This window comes from Botryllus schlosseri, chromosome 6 (genome assembly GCF_051294905.1).
Source record: "Botryllus schlosseri isolate E-star chromosome 6, Bs_hap1, whole genome shotgun sequence".
Lineage (NCBI taxonomy): Eukaryota > Metazoa > Chordata > Ascidiacea > Stolidobranchia > Styelidae > Botryllus > Botryllus schlosseri.
Window position 1 is genome coordinate 29005105 of NC_137241.1, and position 21677 is coordinate 29026781.

General features: G+C 40.9%; 1 protein-coding gene across 1 annotated transcript; it reads left to right on the top strand.

Annotated features, from left to right (window-relative positions):
* Positions 1–1857: 1857 nt before the first annotated feature.
* On the top strand, positions 1858–10995 carry LOC145442011 (uncharacterized). The gene is made up of 12 exons (XM_080319982.1): positions 1858–2054; positions 2125–2208; positions 2594–2890; positions 2945–3010; positions 3079–3257; positions 4947–5181; positions 5245–5358; positions 5686–5775; positions 5837–5970; positions 7610–7802; positions 9032–9213; positions 9939–10995. The coding sequence occupies exons 1-12, from the start codon at positions 1928–1930 to the stop codon at positions 10041–10043; spliced, it is 1806 nt and encodes a 601-aa protein (XP_080176108.1). The 5' UTR covers positions 1858–1927; the 3' UTR covers positions 10044–10995.
* The last annotated feature ends 10682 nt before the right edge of the window (positions 10996–21677 follow it).

Here is a 21677-nt window from a genome sequence, read left to right on the forward strand (position 1 = left end):
ATTGTCTCGCTCTTCATTCCATCGGGCAACGCACGAGCAAGCACTGTTGCTGCATCTTAGTATTCTCAAATGAAAACCAAGTTAACATTGTTTATTATTCGATTTGCGTTGCTTGATTCTGATTGAATGCAAGACTGATACGCAAGGTTTGCAGAGTCCAAAAGCAGATTCATGTGAGCAGACAGGATTCGACGCCTGAAGAATCGGCACTCATTGACATTGGAGTGTTGCGTCCAAACAAATGTATTTCATGTCTTTTGTCGAGACAATTTTAACGGGGGTATGCTAAAACAGAACGCTAAAAAATGTCAAAGCCCACTTTTCCAGATTTGAACACCCCATGGACTGCTAGCTTACGATATAATGGGTAAATGCTAGATTACGAAACAGTAGTTTCAAACGTTATGATGGGCCATATTTACCGTGATGAAATATGTCATATGGGCGAGAATGCGGTGCGAAGGGAACCACGCAACCTGCTACCTAAATAATATTTAGTTTCGTGAAAACATATATTTGTAACTCCATATCTACTTTGTGTGAAGCGCGATGGAAATTCTGGGTTTGACTTACATTTTCTTAAAACTGAAAGTTAGAACTCCATGAAAACAGCCCGAGAATTCCCCAGTTTCTCATTCAATTGGGGGGTTACACTACTTCTACTTGACAAACTGAAAATAGCGAAAAGTATTAGGATAAGGCTTACTATACGCATACAGTAAGTTATCTGGTCAGGGGTGTACGAGTTTCGAGTAGACGTTAAAAGGGTGTAGCACGACGAAAAAGGTTGAAGAGCACTGGTCTATAGTCTACTGCAAGCCGTGACTCGGTATTACCCGATGGTCGACATTGCTCGGCTTGAGTTGACTTGTTTATATTCCAATACATCTTTTTCCGAAGTAGTAACCACTAGTCAACTTTCAAAATTCCTATAGTTGAAAAATCGCTTCCTATCAACTTTGCTGCAATAACTATCTTTTTAAATATCGTATTGACCACCTCAATTTCATACGGAGAATCTGAGCGTGGTTTCAGCACATTAAAACGCACCGGGACTTTTCTTAGAATCGTGATGTGTAAAGATATATTCTCAACGCTGTCATTCTGGGTATTCCAGATCTCAATGAACTCATCATTGAACATATTGCAACTATGAAATCACGCCGCGCGCAATAGGTTACTGATACAAACGTTAAAATTCGCAGGCATGAACTACTGTACTTCTTTCTTCCGAACAATTTGAAACACGTAAGCCTAGTTAACCATGCCTAATGTGTCACATTAACGTAACCACGAAGTCACATTATCACGCCGGAATACACTATTGTGACGTCATTTAGACAACAGAACCCCCGATATTGTCACGAGCCGCCACTGGTCTGCGTCGAAGTGGTCTGTCGCCTCATGTATGAATTGTGTACGCGACGCTAAGACAGTTTTCCTAATACTACACAGCAAAAAGCACAGGTGAAACAACTGCTTTAGTGGGAGCCACGTACGGCCACCGTAACTGACAATCTTCCTTGGCCGTCGCTGGCGGCATGAACGGACGGCTGAAAGGCACTAATGGTCTATCACGCAAAGACAGTAGAGTAGATAGTAGCCATTGCGATAAGATCGCTAAGGATAAATGCAAGTTCATTAATTGGCCCATGAATTATCATGTTGAACGACTCAAATCACCGTTTAGCGTATGATATCCGCGAGCACAATACAATGATACCACAGTTACAATGAACGATTTGCGGTGCCAGCAATTGGTTGTGTGACAATGTGACAATAAGTGACAATCAGTGAAACGCGCCGTGGACAAGTAATTGGTTTTCCGGAGTTGGTTTTTCGTTATACTCAAACGTACAATAATCGCCTCTCAAGTCACACAGTACGCTGCGGAGGTAACACGCTGTGGAGTCAATCCAAGGAGTATATGACAAGTCTCTACATGGCTAGTGCTGCCGGATATCAGACGGAGGATTTCTTCCGAAATATGAACAGTCTTCTCGGCAACACCCTGGACCTCCGCGGCATCAGCGAAAATGTAACGACCAGTCCCGGTAAGGTGCTTTATTCCTTCATAGTTTACGGCACAGATCGCCACTCGTGACTGCTACTCAAATTCTGCAGACGTGAAGCGGGAAACCGGCCCGTACGCTACATGGTCGTCGCAACCCGGATCTCCTAGTTTGAAGAATGGTGACTTGGCTAATGGTAAGGTTCAGGCTAAAGTGGTTACGAAATACTAGGTATGCGTAGGAGTCCGAGTTCTAGATTATCTCACCACGATCCGATGTACCGACCTCGCCTTTCGGCAGGTCATTTTTATCACTTGTCTTTTCAAGTCATCTTAATTGGTCTATATCTTTAACTAATTATGCCTCCTTATTTACATCGCCAGGTACATGTGGGTGCCTGCATGATTTAAAGGCTACGTCTCCAAGTCGTTTCGATAGACGACACCTTCCTATCTATTTCATCACAGTCTTGTGGTGTTTTGAAAGTAACAAACTGGACTTATAAATGCTAATACTCGACGTATTTACAAACGTAGGAATTAGCTATAGTGATAACTACAACATGAATCCAAATATTTAAGGACGATGCGGCGTCAAGACTGCTCCGGATTGCACAGTGGGAAACGGGGAAGTTGGCGGCCAAAACGCGAGTCTGACTAACATGATAAACCAGCAACGGGAATTCGCCGCCAACCATATAACGAAAACCACGGATGTGCAACAGAGGCTGAAAGAACTTCGCCATCCAGGGACTATGATGCATAGACCAGATATTCACAATTCTCTGGAATATCATAATCTTATGGATCGGTTTGTCAACGGCCACGACTTGAACACCAATAATATGAGACCGACAATGACGAGATCTGGCCACTACGGTACGTTCATTAGTCGGTGGTCAAATCAGTTTCATCACAAAGTTTATTGTTTAGATGAGCTTCTTCGAGCGCGTACGCCGCCCAGTGATTACGGATCGCTATTGAACAGCAGCATTTTGTGTAAGTTATGAAAACTGTGGCATTGTTTGGCCTGTTTCTATGCTGTTTTTTTGTTGTTTTTGATACAGCATCGCAAGATCTAGAACAGACGCTGTCTCTCAGTATGGATGGCGCGCCTTTGCATTTGACGACTCTAAGCAGCGATGGCCGAAGTACTCGCTCGTCCCACGATGTCAGCAACTCCAGCAGCTTGAATTCCAGCTTCTTGAGCTCCGGCTCGGAGCCCATTTCTGTGTCAGAACTTGTCGTAAGTTGGCATGATGAAGATATAGCTTAACGAGATTGAAAGCAAACTGTTTTTGAAATATTTATTGGGAATCTTGTTGTGTTGGCTAAAAGGTCACTCGGACTCGACTCGTTTTTTACGACACTTTGACGATGTTATGGCTATAAAAAAAATCATCATTCTGATTTGACTTCCGAATGACCCGCTCGAACGTCCGCATTACCTAATTCGCCTCTTGTGTCGATATTCAGTTGACCTTGTCCATTACCCTAGCTGTTAGTGGACGAATTACGAAAAAGGAGGACATTTAGCCGTCACCACTTCTCAGTGTTTCTCTTCGCCCCCCCCCCCCCGCCCCCCTCAAAGAACGGGCCTTGAAATATGGGGAGGGCGCTAGGGTTGCATTTAAAACCAGAATCTGTTCAAAACAAACATGTTTAAAGCAAGCTCTTAATTTAAAACATGTTTTTATTGTTGGTTTTGATCATGACGTCACGAATATTCAACTGTGACGTCATAAGGCATGTGTATTGAAAATTGAAAATATAAGGTAAGCATAGCTCCTTTGACGAAATATCTGTATTATTAATGTTGAACCGACTATTTTGAGGGTTCCAACCATCCCATATCGATGTAGAACGGCTATATCGGGTGGTAATTGTCCGCAGGCTCATACAAACATGTTTTTTGGGAAGTGTTTGCACAATTAATGCATAGTTTTACAATTGAAAAAACAATTTCATTTTTTCAAAAAAGGCCTTTGTTTAAAATACTGTTTGAAACATGTTTTGAACAAAGTGTTTTAAAACACCGTTTGTTTTGAATGCAACCCTAGAGGGCGCCATACAATTTCACAATCTAGCATTTACCCATCATATATCGTAATCCAGCAGCCCATGGCGTGTCCTTATCTGGAAAAGGTGACTTTGACTTTTTCTTAGCTTTACACCTGTGACCTGTTTTAGCAGACCACTGTTGAAACATTCTGGACAAGCGACGTGAAATATTTTCCGCTTTTCAGATGTGGTATTTATATTTCTCTTTCAATTCCCAGTATCATACTTTGGGTTCTAAATAGATTCAGTTATTTTGTATATAGAACATAGATGTTGTAGTACAAAAGCCAGTGTAGTAATGCCTCTATTTTCCGAAAATAAAGCTTTGCTATATGGCATTTTTACGATCAGCCATCTCTTTTATCAACGTTTACTAATCGCGCAAAGTGTTGACACCGTACGGTATCCGACAAAATTTCTTTACGACCAAACTACGGACTTATAATATGGGGGATGGCGCCATACCATGATATTTTCTACATCGGAGTGTTCGACTAAACAGGACTATAGTAACGCATTCCCATATCAATGCTATCATTTTCATCTCATGATGCGGACGAATGCATACGCTGTCAAAAATCTACATCTCCTGGGTTGCATCAATATGAATCAAGCTCTGCACCTTTTCGCATAGCTCAATTTGTAGCTTTTGACAGTCTGTGTGAACAAATTACGATCTTTTTCACAACTACTTGAGTAGATTTGAAGTCGGTCAATTCTATTTCAAGTAGTTATAGGCTGCTTTTAAAAGGACTACTTCTACTCGTACTTAGTAGAGTTTTGCGTCCCTACTTCTACTTGAGTAGCTTCATTGACTACTTGACCATCTCTGGCTAAGCATTTCTGACATTGAATCCGTTCTTGTGTCATAAAGAGCGGAATGCAAGGACTCCGTCTCGCGACATCCCGTGGCAACGTGATTTCGGGTCGTTCCAATCCTTCAATGAGTCCGGTCGACTGGTGCGATGCATCTACCCCCAGACAGCTCTATCCGCAAGACACGAACGGTAACTTGAGCTCATTCTCCGACCAACTTTTGGACGTGGCCGCGCTCTATGGAGTTTCTGATAAAATGGAATATGATGCAAGACTTCATCGTTCTGCTGCCGGTAAAGATTTGTTGTATGAGGGAAGGTTTAAAAGATGTTACGTTAGGATTTTTCTGTATACAGCTTCGTGTGAAGCTACTTTTACTTGGAGCGGACATCTTCCTATCAGACACTACGTTGCGCCGACTTACTCTCCGAAGGTCTTCCTGGGCGGCGTACCGTGGGATATCACCGAAGGTAGGGCCTAGCCCCAACCGATAACTGGCACCTTCACCGATAAACCCGATATGTTCAACCGATATTTAAAAGCTATGGCATCTAGCTTGCGGAGTATTTTCAAAACTGCATAGCATATATTTGAACAGATTTGTCGCCTTTGCTGTATGCCTGGATAAGAAATGAACCTGAAAGGCTGCATCTGGACGCATGTTAGCTGAGAAATGTATAACCATTTTCAGTCTAACAGTCGCAGATTATATAGTTCGTACTCCCTATAGTGCCTAGTCCCTACTACCGTTTGTAATAAAAGTGGACGACTAATACTTGGAACATTTGATTTATCAGCTTCTTTTCACTTGACTTTCAAGCCGTACGGGCTTGTCCGCGTCGAATGGCCTGGTAAAGATACGAAGGGTCCGAGATACCCGTTAAGAGGTTTGCGAAGTATTTTCTACTGTAATAGAGTGGCCTAATATGAACAGGGTGTTTTGTGCAGCTGGCTACGTGTACTTGCTGTTTGAGAGCGACAAGTCCATCAAAAGTTTGCTTCATAACTGCACGCGCGATGTCACCACCAACGAATGGTTCTTTCGCTTGTCGAGCAGACGCATGCGTAGCAAGGAAGTGCAGGTAAGTTAGATCTGAGTATGAATGCAGGGGTGATTAAAGTAGCCTGGCCCCTGTTCTGCACCTCGCTATTCTGAAATTATAGTAACACTGCCAAGTAACCACTATAGCAGTGGTTCCCAACCTTTTTGTCTTCATTCCCCACTTCAGATATATTCCGAGCCGTCATTCCCCACCGGGTCCGTAACAGCACTTCGTGTACCCCTCTCCCCCCAAAAAACGTTGGTCTTGGGCTCCCCATAGGGTGATAAACCCAACTTCTAGAGGGCAAAGCCCCCTGGGCCTGTACGCTTTTTTCCCGCTACTTATCAGCTACATTGTCGCCTTATTTCGACTAAACGCGCGAAGCGCGAAAAATTTATACAATTAATGTTTGAATCGGTCAATATGATCGGGAAATGCATATATTTTGCTATCAATTTTTACCACCTCTCTGCTCACGTAATCATATTTACCGGTAGAGCTGAGTGAGTTGTGTTGGAAAAGGTAGGGCTCGTAAATAAGAATTAAACATTTTCGGGTATTTCGTGACATCCTACATCTGCTATGTCAAAAGATATGGAAATCACCAAAACTAAAAGGCACACACGATTTCAAATTGTTATTGCTTTACTGGCAAATAAATTTTTCCTGCAGGATGGCAATTGTCCTCTGGGATTGAGATCGTCAGGACAGGAACATTCGGCGGCAGCCATTTAGCCGCATATGGACAATTAAACATATATGTATAATGTATATTGTAATATATCGAAGTTTTCGGTCACCAGAAGGGCATTCCTTCTCGGCCAAGGTCTTCTCGCCGCTGATCGTTCTGGCACACTTCTCTGTGTCGTATGTTACATGGCCTATAACTTTATGTCTTTGTTCGTCGTGGCGCAATAATGGCCGACGCCATTATGCTGGATGCGTTTGTGACGCCATCATTGGCCATCCATAGTTAAAAATGAGGTTTTGTGAGCAACACGCAATATAATTTTCGATATATACATTCCAGAGCAGTTAACTGGTAACGGTAATTGCGCATGTGTCTCCGTGAATATGTAGACTGTCCTGCATATAATTTTGAACAAATGCGTCTATTCCCCACCAGAAACCATTGAATTCCCCACCATTTGGGAACCACTGCACTATAGTGTATACAGTACACTATGAAGTATGTATTTACGGTAACCGGGACGTGCACTTTGATTTTCGGTGATGACTGACAATCAATGATGTGACAAATAGTGTCAACAAAATGAAGCAACACTTGATATGCAGAGAAGGCCAAAGTCAACGTTAGTACACAAAGTGGCTACTTGCGAAATTGCATCTTCGACGCAAAATGATTAATGACGTAACGGTAAAATATTCGAAAATAGGCCTACATTCAATCAGAGTGATGTGGGCTATTTGCCCAGTTTCTGTGACAAGTACCCTAGTTTGGCCTCGGTCGAAGTAGAGGTTGAAGTAGTCTGGAACATAAGTTCTGAGTACTGGAGTAGTTGTATAATATAGGATTTGGTCGAACGTGCGCATGCTGTTAGCAGCGTAAAAAGTAGCCTAGTAAAAACCGGTGAGCATTCCGAAATAGTACTTTATTGGCCACGTCTGTATGAATGCAAGCGGTTGAAACTCTACTCTCCCCCATTCTCATCTTCAGATTATCCCTTGGGTTGTGAGCGACAGCAATTACATGCGAGTGCCTTCCGCGCATCTCGACGCGAACAAAACCATCTTCGTGGGAGCGCTGCACGGCATGCTGACGTCGGAGGGCTTGTCCCAGGTGATGAACGACCTGTTCGGGAATGTCGTGTACGCCGGAATCGACACGGATAAATACAAGTATCCCATTGGTAAGTTCGTGCACTGTAATGAAATCCTTTTGTGGAAATAGGTGCATTTGTCAGGTTTACAACTTGGCGCGGATGTTCATCAGGTTAGGGTTGCCTTCAAAACAAACGGTGCTTTAAAACAATTTGTTTAAAACATGTTGTAAACAGTGTTTTAAAAAAGGCCTTTGAAAAATTTTCAAGTTGTAAAATTATGCCATAATTGCGTAAATACTTTCCAAAAAACATGCTGTATGAGCCGATACGGACAATTACCACCCGATATAGCCGACGTATATCGATATGGGATGGTTGGAATCCTAAAAATAGTCGGTTCAACATTAATAGTACAGATTTCGTCAAAGAAGCTATATTTACCCTATATATTTTCAATTGTCAATGTCATTCCACTATGACGTCACAATCGAATATTCATGACGTCATGGTTAAAAACAACAACAATATAAAACATGTTTTGAATTAGGGCCTTGTGTTAGACATGTTTGTTTTCGATAAATTTTTGATTTAAATGCAACCGTACATCAGGTAAACCGTAGTTTCAAGTACCAAATTATCCTTTCACACTTATTTCAACGTCTTGAAATGAATTACAGCAACTCTTTTGGAGGAATGTCCCATAGCTGTATCGGGCTGTTTACATGTAGAACATTGTGCGGATTTATTGGGGTGGCACACCGAAATAGTTCAGCAACTTTTAAAACGTTTCCTAATTTCATTAGAATTAGAATCACTGTATTCCCAAAAACTAATTTTGGAATTAGGAAGATGTACAACAAAAATGAATGTCTTGTTGTTATCCAATCAGATCGTTTTCGTAAAGCATGAGAACGGCAAATGTCTGTACAACAAGCTTGGCTAGTTTCGCACTCTACAGATCTCCTGTAGCATTTTCAAAAACTAGACAGAAATTAGGTTGGAATTGTAATTAGAGCACAGGAACATTCCACAACTTGGTTTAGAATTGAATTAGATTACTGGCAATTCGCCGCAGTTAGTCCGATTCGACCACTAGAATTATCTAGTTGTTCAAGTCTGACCTATAAGCATATAGGCAATAGGCATACATCTCCTTAAGAACTATTGTTTCGACTTGTTTTCTTCCGTTTGGAAGGTCGTGGAAGCAGTCTGGTAACTTACTGTGGAGTTAACCGATTTAAGACACGATTCCATATGTATGTCATGTGCATGTCCATGTCTGTGACAAGGTCATCTACGAAATTTTATGATTACAGGATCTGGCCGAGTCACTTTCAGCACTCACAGCAGTTACATGAAAGCGGTCAAAGCGGCCTTCGTCGAGATCAAGACTCCGAAATTCTCGAAAAAGGTTCAGATAGACCCGTACCTGGAAGACGCGGCCACGTGCAACCTCTGCCAGTCCCAACCGGGCCCGTATTTTTGCCGCGAGTTGCCGGTGAGTATATCGGGCGGGAATTACGACGGGATGAATAATGTAGTCAGTATCGCTGTAGAATTTCAATGTGAATATATTATTCAATTTTATATGAAAGCTCCGTACTTCCCAAGATTCCCAATTGCAAGTAATATGTTAATTTCTATGCAATTAGAAGTAGAAGTAGCAATTTAAAAGACGTGTCAAAACTGGTACCTACACCGGGGATCAAAGTGTTGCTACTCGTGTAGAAGAGGAAGTTGCCTCTACATTTCCACTCGATGACAAGTAAAAATAGGAATCTCTAAAGGCATGTCAAATAACTTGTGAAAGTGACAAGGTAGTTTTAGTTGGTGGGTTCACGAGATAGGTCGCATACATGTAGTTGACCTGACGTGGGTACTTCCGTAATTGAAGGCGCATCTTAGCTACTAGAAAAATGACTAATGATACTACAAATAGGTGCGATTTTCCGTCACCATGATTCAGACCTTTCACCCAATTTTCATGACAATTACACTTAAAATAGTGATGCAGGCATATCCAAAACTACTGGATACTTGAAAAAGCCGAAGTATATTGATGTACAAACTTAATAGAAGTGAAGTAATCGAAAAATAACCACTATAGTCTATAGTAGGCAAACGTACTCGAGTACTTAGTACAAAAGTAGGAGTGCTTCGTTTCAGATCACCTGAGTATATATTGTCCCGTTACTGATTCGATTTATCAATTTTGAAATTCAGGACTGCTTCAAATATTATTGCCGCCAGTGCTGGGAATGGCAACATTCTATCGGAGACCTACGCAGCCACCGTCCTCTCATGAGAAACCAGCGCAGGCGTATATGAACTAAGTTTCCTGCGCATAAGCGTTCGTATATTCGGAATAATTTGGTTTTTGCATATATAACTCTATATACCTTGTATGTATCATTTTCTTCAATGAAATTTTTTTGTTTTCTGGATGAAATTGCGGGTGTTCGTGGATGGTATATCGCTTACCCTGTTGGTACGTTGCAATTAATTTCTTGTGCTCGTGAATCGTCCCTAATTTAATCGCTATGCTGGGCCTGCGTGTTAGTGGGAGGTGTCGTTGTAGTTAGTTTTTGACCTTTTACCTCCGAAAGAATTTTACGTCTTGGGAATACTTATAGCCATTGGTTGTTCGTTTCGTTTCTATAGATCGCATCGTTTACCTGCGTATTCGCAAAAGATATTCTGTGCGGTTGATTGCTGCCGCATTCGCATAGCTTATTAGTTTTAGTCGGTTTCTATCGATGGTATTAGCGGATTGACACAGTAGATATAGTTATCGTTGCAATGATTTATTTTATGGTGATTTCTATACGCCTGCGTGCTGTATTCAACTCATCTCGCCGTAATTCTGAATTCTGACTTTTACCTTTATTTCCTGGGCTACTATAGGCTGAAACGTTAAAAAGTACCTCTCGCGGGTGGGAACTTGGTTGTTAAATTCAGATTTTATGTGTAAACAGTATAAAATCCGGGGGACACTAAAACTATACGTTTTAGTTCGTATACAATCACAACCGGATTTTACCAACTCCGTGCGTTGCATTTTTAGGTCAATTTTTATTACGAGGCGAATTTTTAGGCACCTCCCACGTCGATGCCCCATAATTTACAAGTCCACACCCTATCCATTTCAAGGCCCACACCACCCACCATCATTGTGGGTGCGAGTTTCTCGAAATTGTGAATTTAAGTTCGGCACTATAGCGTTATGCAGCTGGTTTTTCGTGTTGAGTAGTCGGTGAATAAAATCTGTATCTGCACAGTATCTTGTATCCGCCAAATCGGCTGTAGAGGTTTCAGTGTGTAAGGTAGCTCAGGGGGTTTGCTCACCCGGTCAACCAGCGCGACACGCGGACAGTGCGACGCCGAAAAGACTCTCGATGCACATTCAGACTCACGACGATAAGAAGTTATCTCCGATTTATGATTAGGAATTGTAATTTATAAACGTGTGTATGGCGAATAATTCTGATCTTGGATTAGTATTTGCCAGGCGTGAAAATCGACGATGTAAAACAACATACAAGCGAGTCTAATGTGATATTCAGAGTAAGGCATGGACGGGAGGTTGGATATTAGTCGTCAAAGCCGCCCAACGCATTCAAGTTGGTGGTCGCTGCCACATAGTCGATAAGTGATTTTCAAAAGCTAATTAGTGCTTTGTTGCAGCTAAATTCACTACTAATTTCTCCGTTAACTTCGGTACAGAATGTGTGATTCTGCAATATTGATCACTTACTTTTATTTAGATTTTTATTTGTACTATGTTACATATTGCCGAAGGGAATAAACGCGATTCTATTTGTGATCCTGATATATCTTGAAGACCCGTCAGCAGTGTACGAATTGCTACTGAGACAGGGCTGAAAAACACAAAGCTGTTGATGTCGCTTAACGAGGTAACCGAAGAAATCTGGTATAGGTATAGGTGTTACAATCAAAATGATTTGGTTTATAGTGCGTTGAGAGAATACAACGATAATTTCCAGTTTTATTGCAGCTATATTTCCGCACGTCCGAAAGGTCATTTCCGAACGGTCGTTACGAAACCGCCGGACTGTATGCGAATGGGCGACATCAACAGCTTCGAATATGTGCCGCAGTCCTATGTCCTGTATCATTATCAATTTTATGCGTATTCACTATTCATAAACTGAATCGGCATATGAGGCGTGTCCGCCTGATTCTTCCCAGCGTGAAAACATACATTTGGTTTGCATAGCGTAGATATCGTTAGCAAAATGCGTCTGCAGGTGTGGCAACTGCAATATCTCCTAAGGATACGCTAATGTCCTCGCGACTAATCTGTGACGAATTGAACAGTTCGACAAATAGCACATTTCGCGAACACCAATTAATACTATTGTCAAGTGGCGATACGATACCTTTGAGATGATGGATTAAATGATTTCGAAAACCCGCATGCTTAGAGTAATTTGCGATGCGCGCCATTTAGTAGGCTGCACCATGGAGAACTAGTGCGAAACTGAATTTATCAGGTCACTTGGATGCAGCCAAGAGTGGGAATTGCACAACATGTTGTATGTTCATTGTTCACTGTTGAACGTTCAAGGCAGTAGAAGAGGGGGGATTTCGGCGGCTGTTTTCAGTATCAGTATCATTTTATTTACACTTTGATCAATTCAAAACAACACAACACAAGATCAAGATGCAGTTGAGAGACAGGAGGAAGTGTAAACGAGTCTTTTAATCAGAGAAGACACCCACCTTGGCCTAGACCAGCAGATCTAAATAAGAAGTATGCTCACTAATTTAAAAGGAACAGAAGATAACATAGAAGGAAAGCGGTGAAAATGAAATGACCGGGTTCGCTTGGCGTGGTCGTTACGTCATATCGTGGTCCGGTAATATCGAGCACTGCTGTGTGCTGACTATTCCGTTTTTCCAATTGCTGATGTTCGGATTGTTCAGTCGGTAATAATTAGTATCACTCAATTTGACGTCACAACAGTATGAATGCCGCAGAAAGTTAAAGTGTGTACGCACGTTTTATGCTAGCACAAAGAATAAAATGCCAGTACCATATCACATTAGGAATATTTGGTATTTTTCGACAATACCTATTTCGTTGTACTTTGTGACAAAGTCGTGGATTGACCACGACTTCGCAGGAGTGTCATTTCCATTAACGTGCGTACTCTGTATACACGATTCGTTTGCTACGATACAACCAATCGAAGTTCGCAGCCTTCCTTATCCTTAGTGGAAAATAGTATCGAAACTATAAATCTCGTTGATAAATGAACCACCGACGAGGAGAGACTGATGGTGGAAGAGCGCGTGCATGGAAGTCATCCGTAATCTGACGAAAAAAGACCGTTGAAATTACTGAAATTGATGTACTGGGCGCAAATGGCCTTATAGGCGATAAGCGCCAAAGTTGTGCGAATAAAACAAACAAACACCGGCAAGGAGAGGACAATTTCGGCATAGTCGAAAAAAGAATCTCTCGCCACTTGACTTGAATCAATACGCGATTCAAATTCGAGCACTCGGCTCACTGTGCACAGCCGTTGTAATTAGATAACTCACGGAACGGCTCCACATCTTCATTCTCAACTTGGGTCGCGGACCTTATTAAAACCATCTGAGCGCTCGCGGACCTGACCATGGTGCAGTCATGTGATTCCAAAATGTCACCTCCAAATCCATACCGTTGTTTTAAACTAAAACACAATTATTATCAAGCCTATATTCGTGATGGTATATTGCATCATATTACGGATCATAATGGTTCCATTCTAGAAACACCTTTATTCGCCAACAAAGGAATTGGGGAAAAACGATAATTGAACGGTCGAATAAAGGAATAAACCGCTGAAACGGTGGTTCTAACAACAATACAGCAAGTTGGCATATTTCTATGACCCGTGTTCGTTACGTTTTAGTCGCAATGTGGAGTTAGCCATGCGTATGTGCACTGTGAGGAATACAAGCGATTAACTGTAAACGCAGACGTCGGAATTTGGTCCGTTACTATGAAATCACCTTTCGAGTTTCTCTAACGCTGTGGACCTTTTGAATCAACGTGCACTTTTCGCCTTCTGGGAATTTGGTGCCACTGTCAAAGACTTGTTCCTGATACTGACTAGACTAGAGTAAAACTGCAAAAATCTGATGTCGGATGGGTATGTGGCCTATTAACAGCCAGGTTCTACATTTGTTGCCTTTATTTCTTACTAAAAACAATTGTTAGAAATGTGTTTGATAATACAATCATTTTTTAATTTACTCGTAATTTATTCGTGGGTCAGATGAAATCGTCTGGCGGGCCGTATGTGACCCGCGGGTCGTATGTTTGATGCCCCTGATGTAGGCCTATAACTTTTCGCCATCGTATCCAGAAATATGGGCCGTGGTAGAGTCGGTAGATACGGAATCATTATGAAAAATATCGGCATGGTGTGAAGCAGTGCTCTCCAGCCATTGGGTCTTTTTAGTGTTACAGTATTCTATCCAACATTATTAGAGGCTGCAATCTTCTCTATTTAATATGATAGCAATATGATAGGTATCAGTGATGAGCATCGGACCGGATTCGGAGTGGATTAGGAGCGGAGTTTTGCCGATTTTGTGAATATCGGAGCGGAGTCGGAGCTACTACAGATATTTTTCCGGACAATTTCGGAGTATTGTAACTTTTGTCTCCAATATCTTTGAATAGCTCTGACCAGAATGCACTCTTGATTATGATTACAAACCAAAACACAGACAGTTGACACCTTGGGAAGTTGTAATATGACGGGTAACATGCAAAAATGATTGCCAAGTGCATAAAAATCAGCCATCTGCACTGCAATTGGGGACTGGAGAGTAAACAATACTATGAGGCCAACCATATTATCACATGTACCATGTGTAGCATGTACCATGCTTGCCACTGTTTCGGATACTTGACGAGATTCATCGTAGTATCTCGAAGTCTGGGATTGAGCTGTTCGGAGTGGGAGGGAGTTTTCCCCAGACACTTAAGTTGTCGGAGGGATTCGGAGTCTCGAAAAGCACTATCCGCTCATCACTGATAGGTATAAAGTAAAAAAAAACTTTTGGAAAACTGACGATCGGACATGTGACGGTTGGTCGAGAATAGGTGTAGCCTACTTCAATTTTAGGTATTTCTGCATATATTCCGATTAGAAAACTCAAGTCAATAAGATCTGATAGCATCATTATATAATATGCACGCTTAACTTTCGCATTGATAGTAAATTACGCGTGTATTTATGGTTTCTTTCCGCATTGATTTGTGTTTCCTTCGCTTGCCCATATCTCATATGGGACGCCAAATAAAACTTGTAAAAGTGGGTCTCGAACCTGAAAGGGTTGGAAGCACTGGTGAAAATGATAATTGTAGTCGAAAAACACCACGAATACCACAAACATAACTGCTTCCACGTACATTAATTGATCATTATAGACTTAATTTCAGAGAAAATGTGACAGGATCCGAGCGTAGAAGTTTTTACATCGAGACTCGATGTTACGACTGCAAGTAAGAGCGAATATCTTCGACTTATTTATTGAACGCCACACGTTTTTTCATCCTATACGAATATGGGCTACGTCACTTCGTATTAAAATATCGTTGTTGTGCAACAACGCGGAATGATTGAAACGCCGGTAATGCGACCGTTTTATCGGCTAAGTGTCCATATCATTATGTGCTCACGATTCACTGGCGCGCAGGTGTAGAGCGCGATTGCAGATATGCTTTATGATAGCTATTCGGATTAACGCATTGTTCCGTTTTTCGAAGGCGCCTCGTGCTTCGCCTCAATTAGGAATTGCAATGACTGGTCTGTTTCCTTCTCACCTCAGCAAATATTTATTGCAGGTGCATGCCCTTGAAGTCCATTAGATCGATACGGCTTGAAGAACTCATTCTCTGCCATTCTCCAGAAAAATCTTATTAGGATTACAGTCTGATGAATTGCAGCTCTATAACTTCACCGGTACGTCTGTATGGGTGTCTTGCAGCAAATCCTTTGAGCCGTCTCTTATTGCTGAAATCTATGATGGATTTCCGCGTTCTAGAAGATATATTTATTACGCTGACATGCGCCGTGGCGCTCAAGCAAAAACTTCCGCTGTTATCAATCCAAAGTTGCTTGGTCAATTGGTAATCGGTACTCGATTTATGCGTATACAGACGTCTTTTACGCAGGTGTACTGGTTTTATTTAACTTTGATGAAGATGGAGAATATCATTAATTATTGCACGAATTCCATGATTGCATATGTCACACGTGCTTTACTTTACTACTAGTTATAGGTTTCACTGATTCAGATCTCACGAATTTGCGTTCAGTTTTCTTTTTACAGTAGAATGCTATATTCATGTTGAAATAAACACGAACAATTTCGGCTGACACGCGCCAGGGGTATAATCGACATCAGCTAGTAGAGAATTGGTAAGAACATTGTACATCAACGATTTCTTTTTGCACCCGAGCAACGAGTGCTTCTTCGTAAGTTCTAACTTCTTCTAATTTACTTAAGTATATATTGACTCCCTGCGCAAGTGATTGTGTTTTAGACTATACTTTCACATGTACTTGAACGGATTCTATATTTCACACCATATGTTAACATATGTCTTTTTTTAAGAGGATTTTTCCTATTTTTTCTATAAATTGAAAGCGGAGGACGCTTAAATGTCCTTTTATTTGGGGGGAATTTGTCCTCTTTCTCTAGAAAGAGTATTTAAATGCGATCACAAACAAACCCGACTCCGACGCAGCGAACGCCAGAGTTGACGAGACAGTCACCGAAACACACGGCACGGCGGGTATTTTGGGAATAGAGTGGGGAAAGATGATCTTTTTTAGTCAACACAGCCGAGATGGGGTGAAAGCGGGTAGTTCTGGGGTCGAGTCGGAAAGAGGCTTTTTTAGTTAACATAAAATTCCAAAAAATTGTCCGGTACTAGAGATTTCAGAATTTTTGAAAAGGGTCCCTCATTTTCGGATCCCAAAATACGGTAACCCTATGACACTGAATCAGGAAATCACTTGATTATAAATGAGACGTGTTTCTGCGGTTGGTTGCAAATCATTTCACAACAGTTGGTACAGATATACGACATACGTACACCATGAAGCTTGTACGTCATTCGTGTGTTGTCGAGATATTTTCATAGTCGCCCTTTCTCATTCACTTGCAGAGTTTCGCCAGCGTACAAAGCATTTAAAATGCAGGTGTCAAGTTATCGCACTGGATTGCGGCCAGACCACCGCTGTTTTAATCGGGGCTACGGCTCGCGCGCCTTGTTAGCACTTGTATCCACACGAGAGCATAATTACATATTCTTCACTGTCGGTTTACCGATACGTTTTCAGTTCTCACATTCCAGAGACATCTTCTCGGCATGTATGACATAAGGACGTCTACAACGTTTACAAATGCTCTTAGTAACTAACAAAGTATCTCAATACAAAATTGCTTTCCCGAGAATATATACATACGCACAGGAATCTTCCGTAGAGTACCTCGGTGATAATACTTTAAACCCATTGTTTATGCACTCGTAGCGCCACAGAAATAACGTGTCGGATGATTTCCTAATTAGCCAGACACTTTTATCCTAATCCGAAAGGGAACAGATATGAATGTAGGTTTCATTTCGATGTTATATCCAGGTGCGCATGGAAATTAGGCTTTTATCGAGATCAACGCGCGCTGAATATTTTACCGGAATCCAGGTGTTTCGCGCCTAGGGTAAAGAAGTTCATTTGTGTCATGGAATCATAAAGATATCAATAATGCGTAACGAAGCCCCGTTGAATTTGAGATAATAAGAATAAATTTTCGATATATGGATAGTTATTATCTCATACTAAGCAATATAATAAATCAAGTATTACGAAGTTTTCAGGTACTTGCATTATTTGACTATATGGTCAGGTGCGGATATCCATTGTGATATTATATCACCCAACGCGGTTTTAATGAGCCCTTCTTTAAACACAGCTCGCCTCGTTATTTTCCAAGTAATATGTTCACGGCGAACCGTTAACCTACCACAATATATGCGATGTAACGCATATTCAGATTGGTCGAGTCTGTTTCAAAGGTTTACGATTCAAAGTAAATCCATAAATGACAATAGAGTAGCGAGATGTGTGAGGATGCTTGTGCCGTAAAGAGTCGTGTATTCCTTGCCTGGCACCTCACGCGAAGCATTTGGAAGCAAGCCCACACGATTTTTAGATACTATATTATGTTGCTTACGATATCGCAATACTTACACATACCTTCACATTTTGAATTTCATCGCTGTAAAGATTTTACGGCGTTAATATGGAACCATTACATCGCGGGGTGATATGAAATGATTCAACAATATTGTCTGATTTTCGCGTTCATTCTGTTGTAATCTTTTTCAACAGTCAGAAGATATTTCAAGATCACGACTCTCCGACGTATATGCTAATCCAGATCCAGACTGCATTAGTGGTACTTCATAGGCATCAGCTTTTTTTTGTAATTTGAAAGATTCCTGTTGAATGCAAAATTGTTTGTTCTCGCGGCTGACTCAAAATACGTGCGTCGAGAAACAGTATCGTCCTATGTCAATCCACGTAAATTAGGTGGACGCTAATTGCGAAAAGATTTGCTTAGCTCGCCAATATATTAACCAACCGCAATCAAACCTGTACAAATGAAGGATCGCACACATTATGAAGTAAAGCGCTCGTAGAGTACACGTGAATTTAACTTGTTTGCTCAATTGTGTTTTATGGGCAACGGAGCTCGATTCTACACTAAACGAGAACGTTTCTGTTTGTACAGCTGCGCTCACGATGTGACATTTCAGATATATATTGTTGCCTGACGCGGGTCTTCTCCGGATAGCCTCTTTGAAACGCGAATTGGAAAGATACCGTTTAATCCGATTTGATAATAAACATCTTCCTGTAATGTCTATTGCCGACAATGACCGCATGAAGGCAACGATAATATAGTTTGACTTTTGACTCAGGCGCTATCGATATTGACTACAATTTCATAATATTACGGCAGTTATGCAGTTCTATTGCAACAACAATTGGCCAGGTTTCCACTCATTGTATATGGATGTTGTCCTAACATCAATTTACAAAGTTTGATTGACATTATAGCAATTGATTTTGATTTCAAATTTTGACATGATATCGCTTTCTCATTTATCCATCTAGCTTTTCCGTTCGCACCGCACCGTCCAATAGCGGGACTTATGTACTTTGGCCGAATGAGATTGTTTGATGTGACACGTTTGGTCGAATTTCCGTGAGCGTTGATAAACACGATGGGCTCGAACACGCTTGTCAAACAGAATACTATGTCGATGGTTATACGATTATATTCCGTTCGGCAACGAAAGCTACCGCTTAGATGACTTGGATGTTAGTATTATTGTACGCTTTAACTGACTCGACTGATAAATGTGTGGAAATTGAACATTAGTAGTCGTTGGTACTTGGTATCATTTCGATTTAGTTTTGCATTGAACGTTGCATGTTTACAGCACAATCAATGTTTCTACAATGAGTACAGGCTACGGTCAGCAGGTAATTTAGCAAAATAAGCTGTAAATAAACATGCTATTTAGCCAATTACGATCGGCCCACAGCGCGAGTTCCACAAACCGGTCTTACACGACCGAATGGAAACAGGCTCATTTCAAAACAAAAGCGAAATGAAAGCCTCTAATTATGTTTAAAGTTTTGAAATGATGCAGCAGAGCTATATACCTTGTATAATCCATTTCAGCCGCAAAATATATGTTCGCATTAGACTGCGGTCAGAGCCGGCAGGTGTGCCTTGCGATTGTAGATAAGTGTGCCAAAAGCATTGCAAATAAAGAGACGATCCAGCATCGTTCATCTGAGAATTAACTGCATCATCCTGGATAGATTGAAAGGCGCATGTAGTTTATTAGATAGGTGCACGTCTGTAAGCCTAAACCTCGCATAAAATTGGTTAACACAATCTCAGATATCGCGTATGATATCGATGAATCGGCTGTATTTTCTAATGGTTTTCGCCACATGAAAGTATACTCTGAATCTATTGAATTACCGGTACACTTTTTAAAGGCCAATGGTGATTGTAAACGATATGACTGTTTAAATGAGTTGTTAACTTAGATTGTAAGCGACGTCTTATATTCCTCAGTGATTGATTGTCCGTGAATGAATCGAGCTGGTTCTTATGTTTCTTTGCAGGTGGCCGGGTATATTCTGAAATAATCTCGCAGATGTCGTCAATTTCTCGGACAGCTGCGTTATGAGATTACTATAGCTGCTCAGTGTCATTATGAGCAAATAGTTACTTGATGGGCATATTTTTACCCGAGATATGATGGATTATATGAAGAATTGCTGTAACAAAATAAGATTTCGCGAGCAGATCCGAAGCATCGTTGTGTGCGGGTTGTTAGCGTAGCATTGGCTAATCAGACCTGACTGCAATGGCATTTTAATTGAGTGGAATCAACAATTTATCTGAGAATGTTGGTCATGTTGAAGAGACACGAAAACAATCGTAGCAATTATTATTATTGGTCTCTAGTTTTTATGCGTTTGCTATCGATCCAATTGTCATTTTGAATCGAGAGTTTAATGCGACTTAGATGGATTAGCCAAAAACTATCGAAAGTTAAAATTCCAGTGTGGGTTCAATCAGACTTGGCAACTTAATAAATCTAGGTGTATTTTTATACTAGTTGGAATTAATTTAATTTTTGAAACATTTTTATGCCTTAATTTTTGTTCTAGTCTAATTTCTGATCTTTCTGAAAATGCTACGGGAGAAATGTATATTGCGAAACGAGCCAAGCTTGGTGTACTTGTACACTGTACGAAATTATAGTTCTGATCTAATTTGGAAAAACGGTGTAGCTATACTTCTCATTCTAGTCTAATTTAAAAGAAAACTTTGTAGCTATAATTCTGATCGTAATTTGATTTGGAAAAGTTGAAAATTGTTTAACTGTAGAATGTCTGAATCAAATCGACATTATGAATAGTAACTTCGAATGAGACTTCAGTTGGAATGGCCAAAAGTGCCTAAGAGGGTTATGCTATGCGTAAGTTATGATTTCAGTGTGGGCGCAAAGAGCTGTAACGATATTTTCAATTTCAAATATATACCATTTGAACATGATCATAACTTTTCGGGCAATTAATGACTGTTAATCATATCACCATTTGCATTTTAAAACCTCTGCAATGCAATGGTGAATGTTGCAGCGAGATTTGCGTGTCGTGCTTCATACGATGTCAATAGATCGATTAGCGGTTACCGCAATTACGCAATTAGAATGTGATGCACCGTACGTGCTTCAACTCCCGCATAATAATGCTGACGTAAGCGCGGATGAACGTAATCTTTTTGAAGCGTTCTAAGAGACCCCTCTCGGTAGTCAGCACCAATACGAAATACATGCAAGCCGACTGTTATATTTGTATGTTGGCACGCTCAAGTTGCGACCAAGGAAAACTTCTAGCAGAACATTTAATGTGATGAGCGACATGTCTACCTGTAGGCCGTCACTACTACATGGCAGACTTGGACAACTCGATACTTGTTATTGCATAAGACTAATTAGAACGAATGCAGGTAATCTGATTCTAATCTAATTTTGTATGAAGCATTGATATGCTCTAAGTCTAATTGTAATCTAATTTGTGGTTCCTGTAAAGGATACAGAAGAACTGTACAACAGCGCGAAAAGAGCCAAGCTTAATTGGTCGAAAGATAGTTGCTGTTCTCGTGTCTATGAGAATGAACTTTAATTCGATGTGAACTGAAATTGATTTGTGTTTCATTTCCAAGTTATGTTCAGTAATTCTAATTTTAATCTCATTTGGAAAAACGGGGAATCTTTCTAGTTTTCCAACTTCGAAGCTACAGAGTAGGGTTTGGCATAAATACATATAAAAA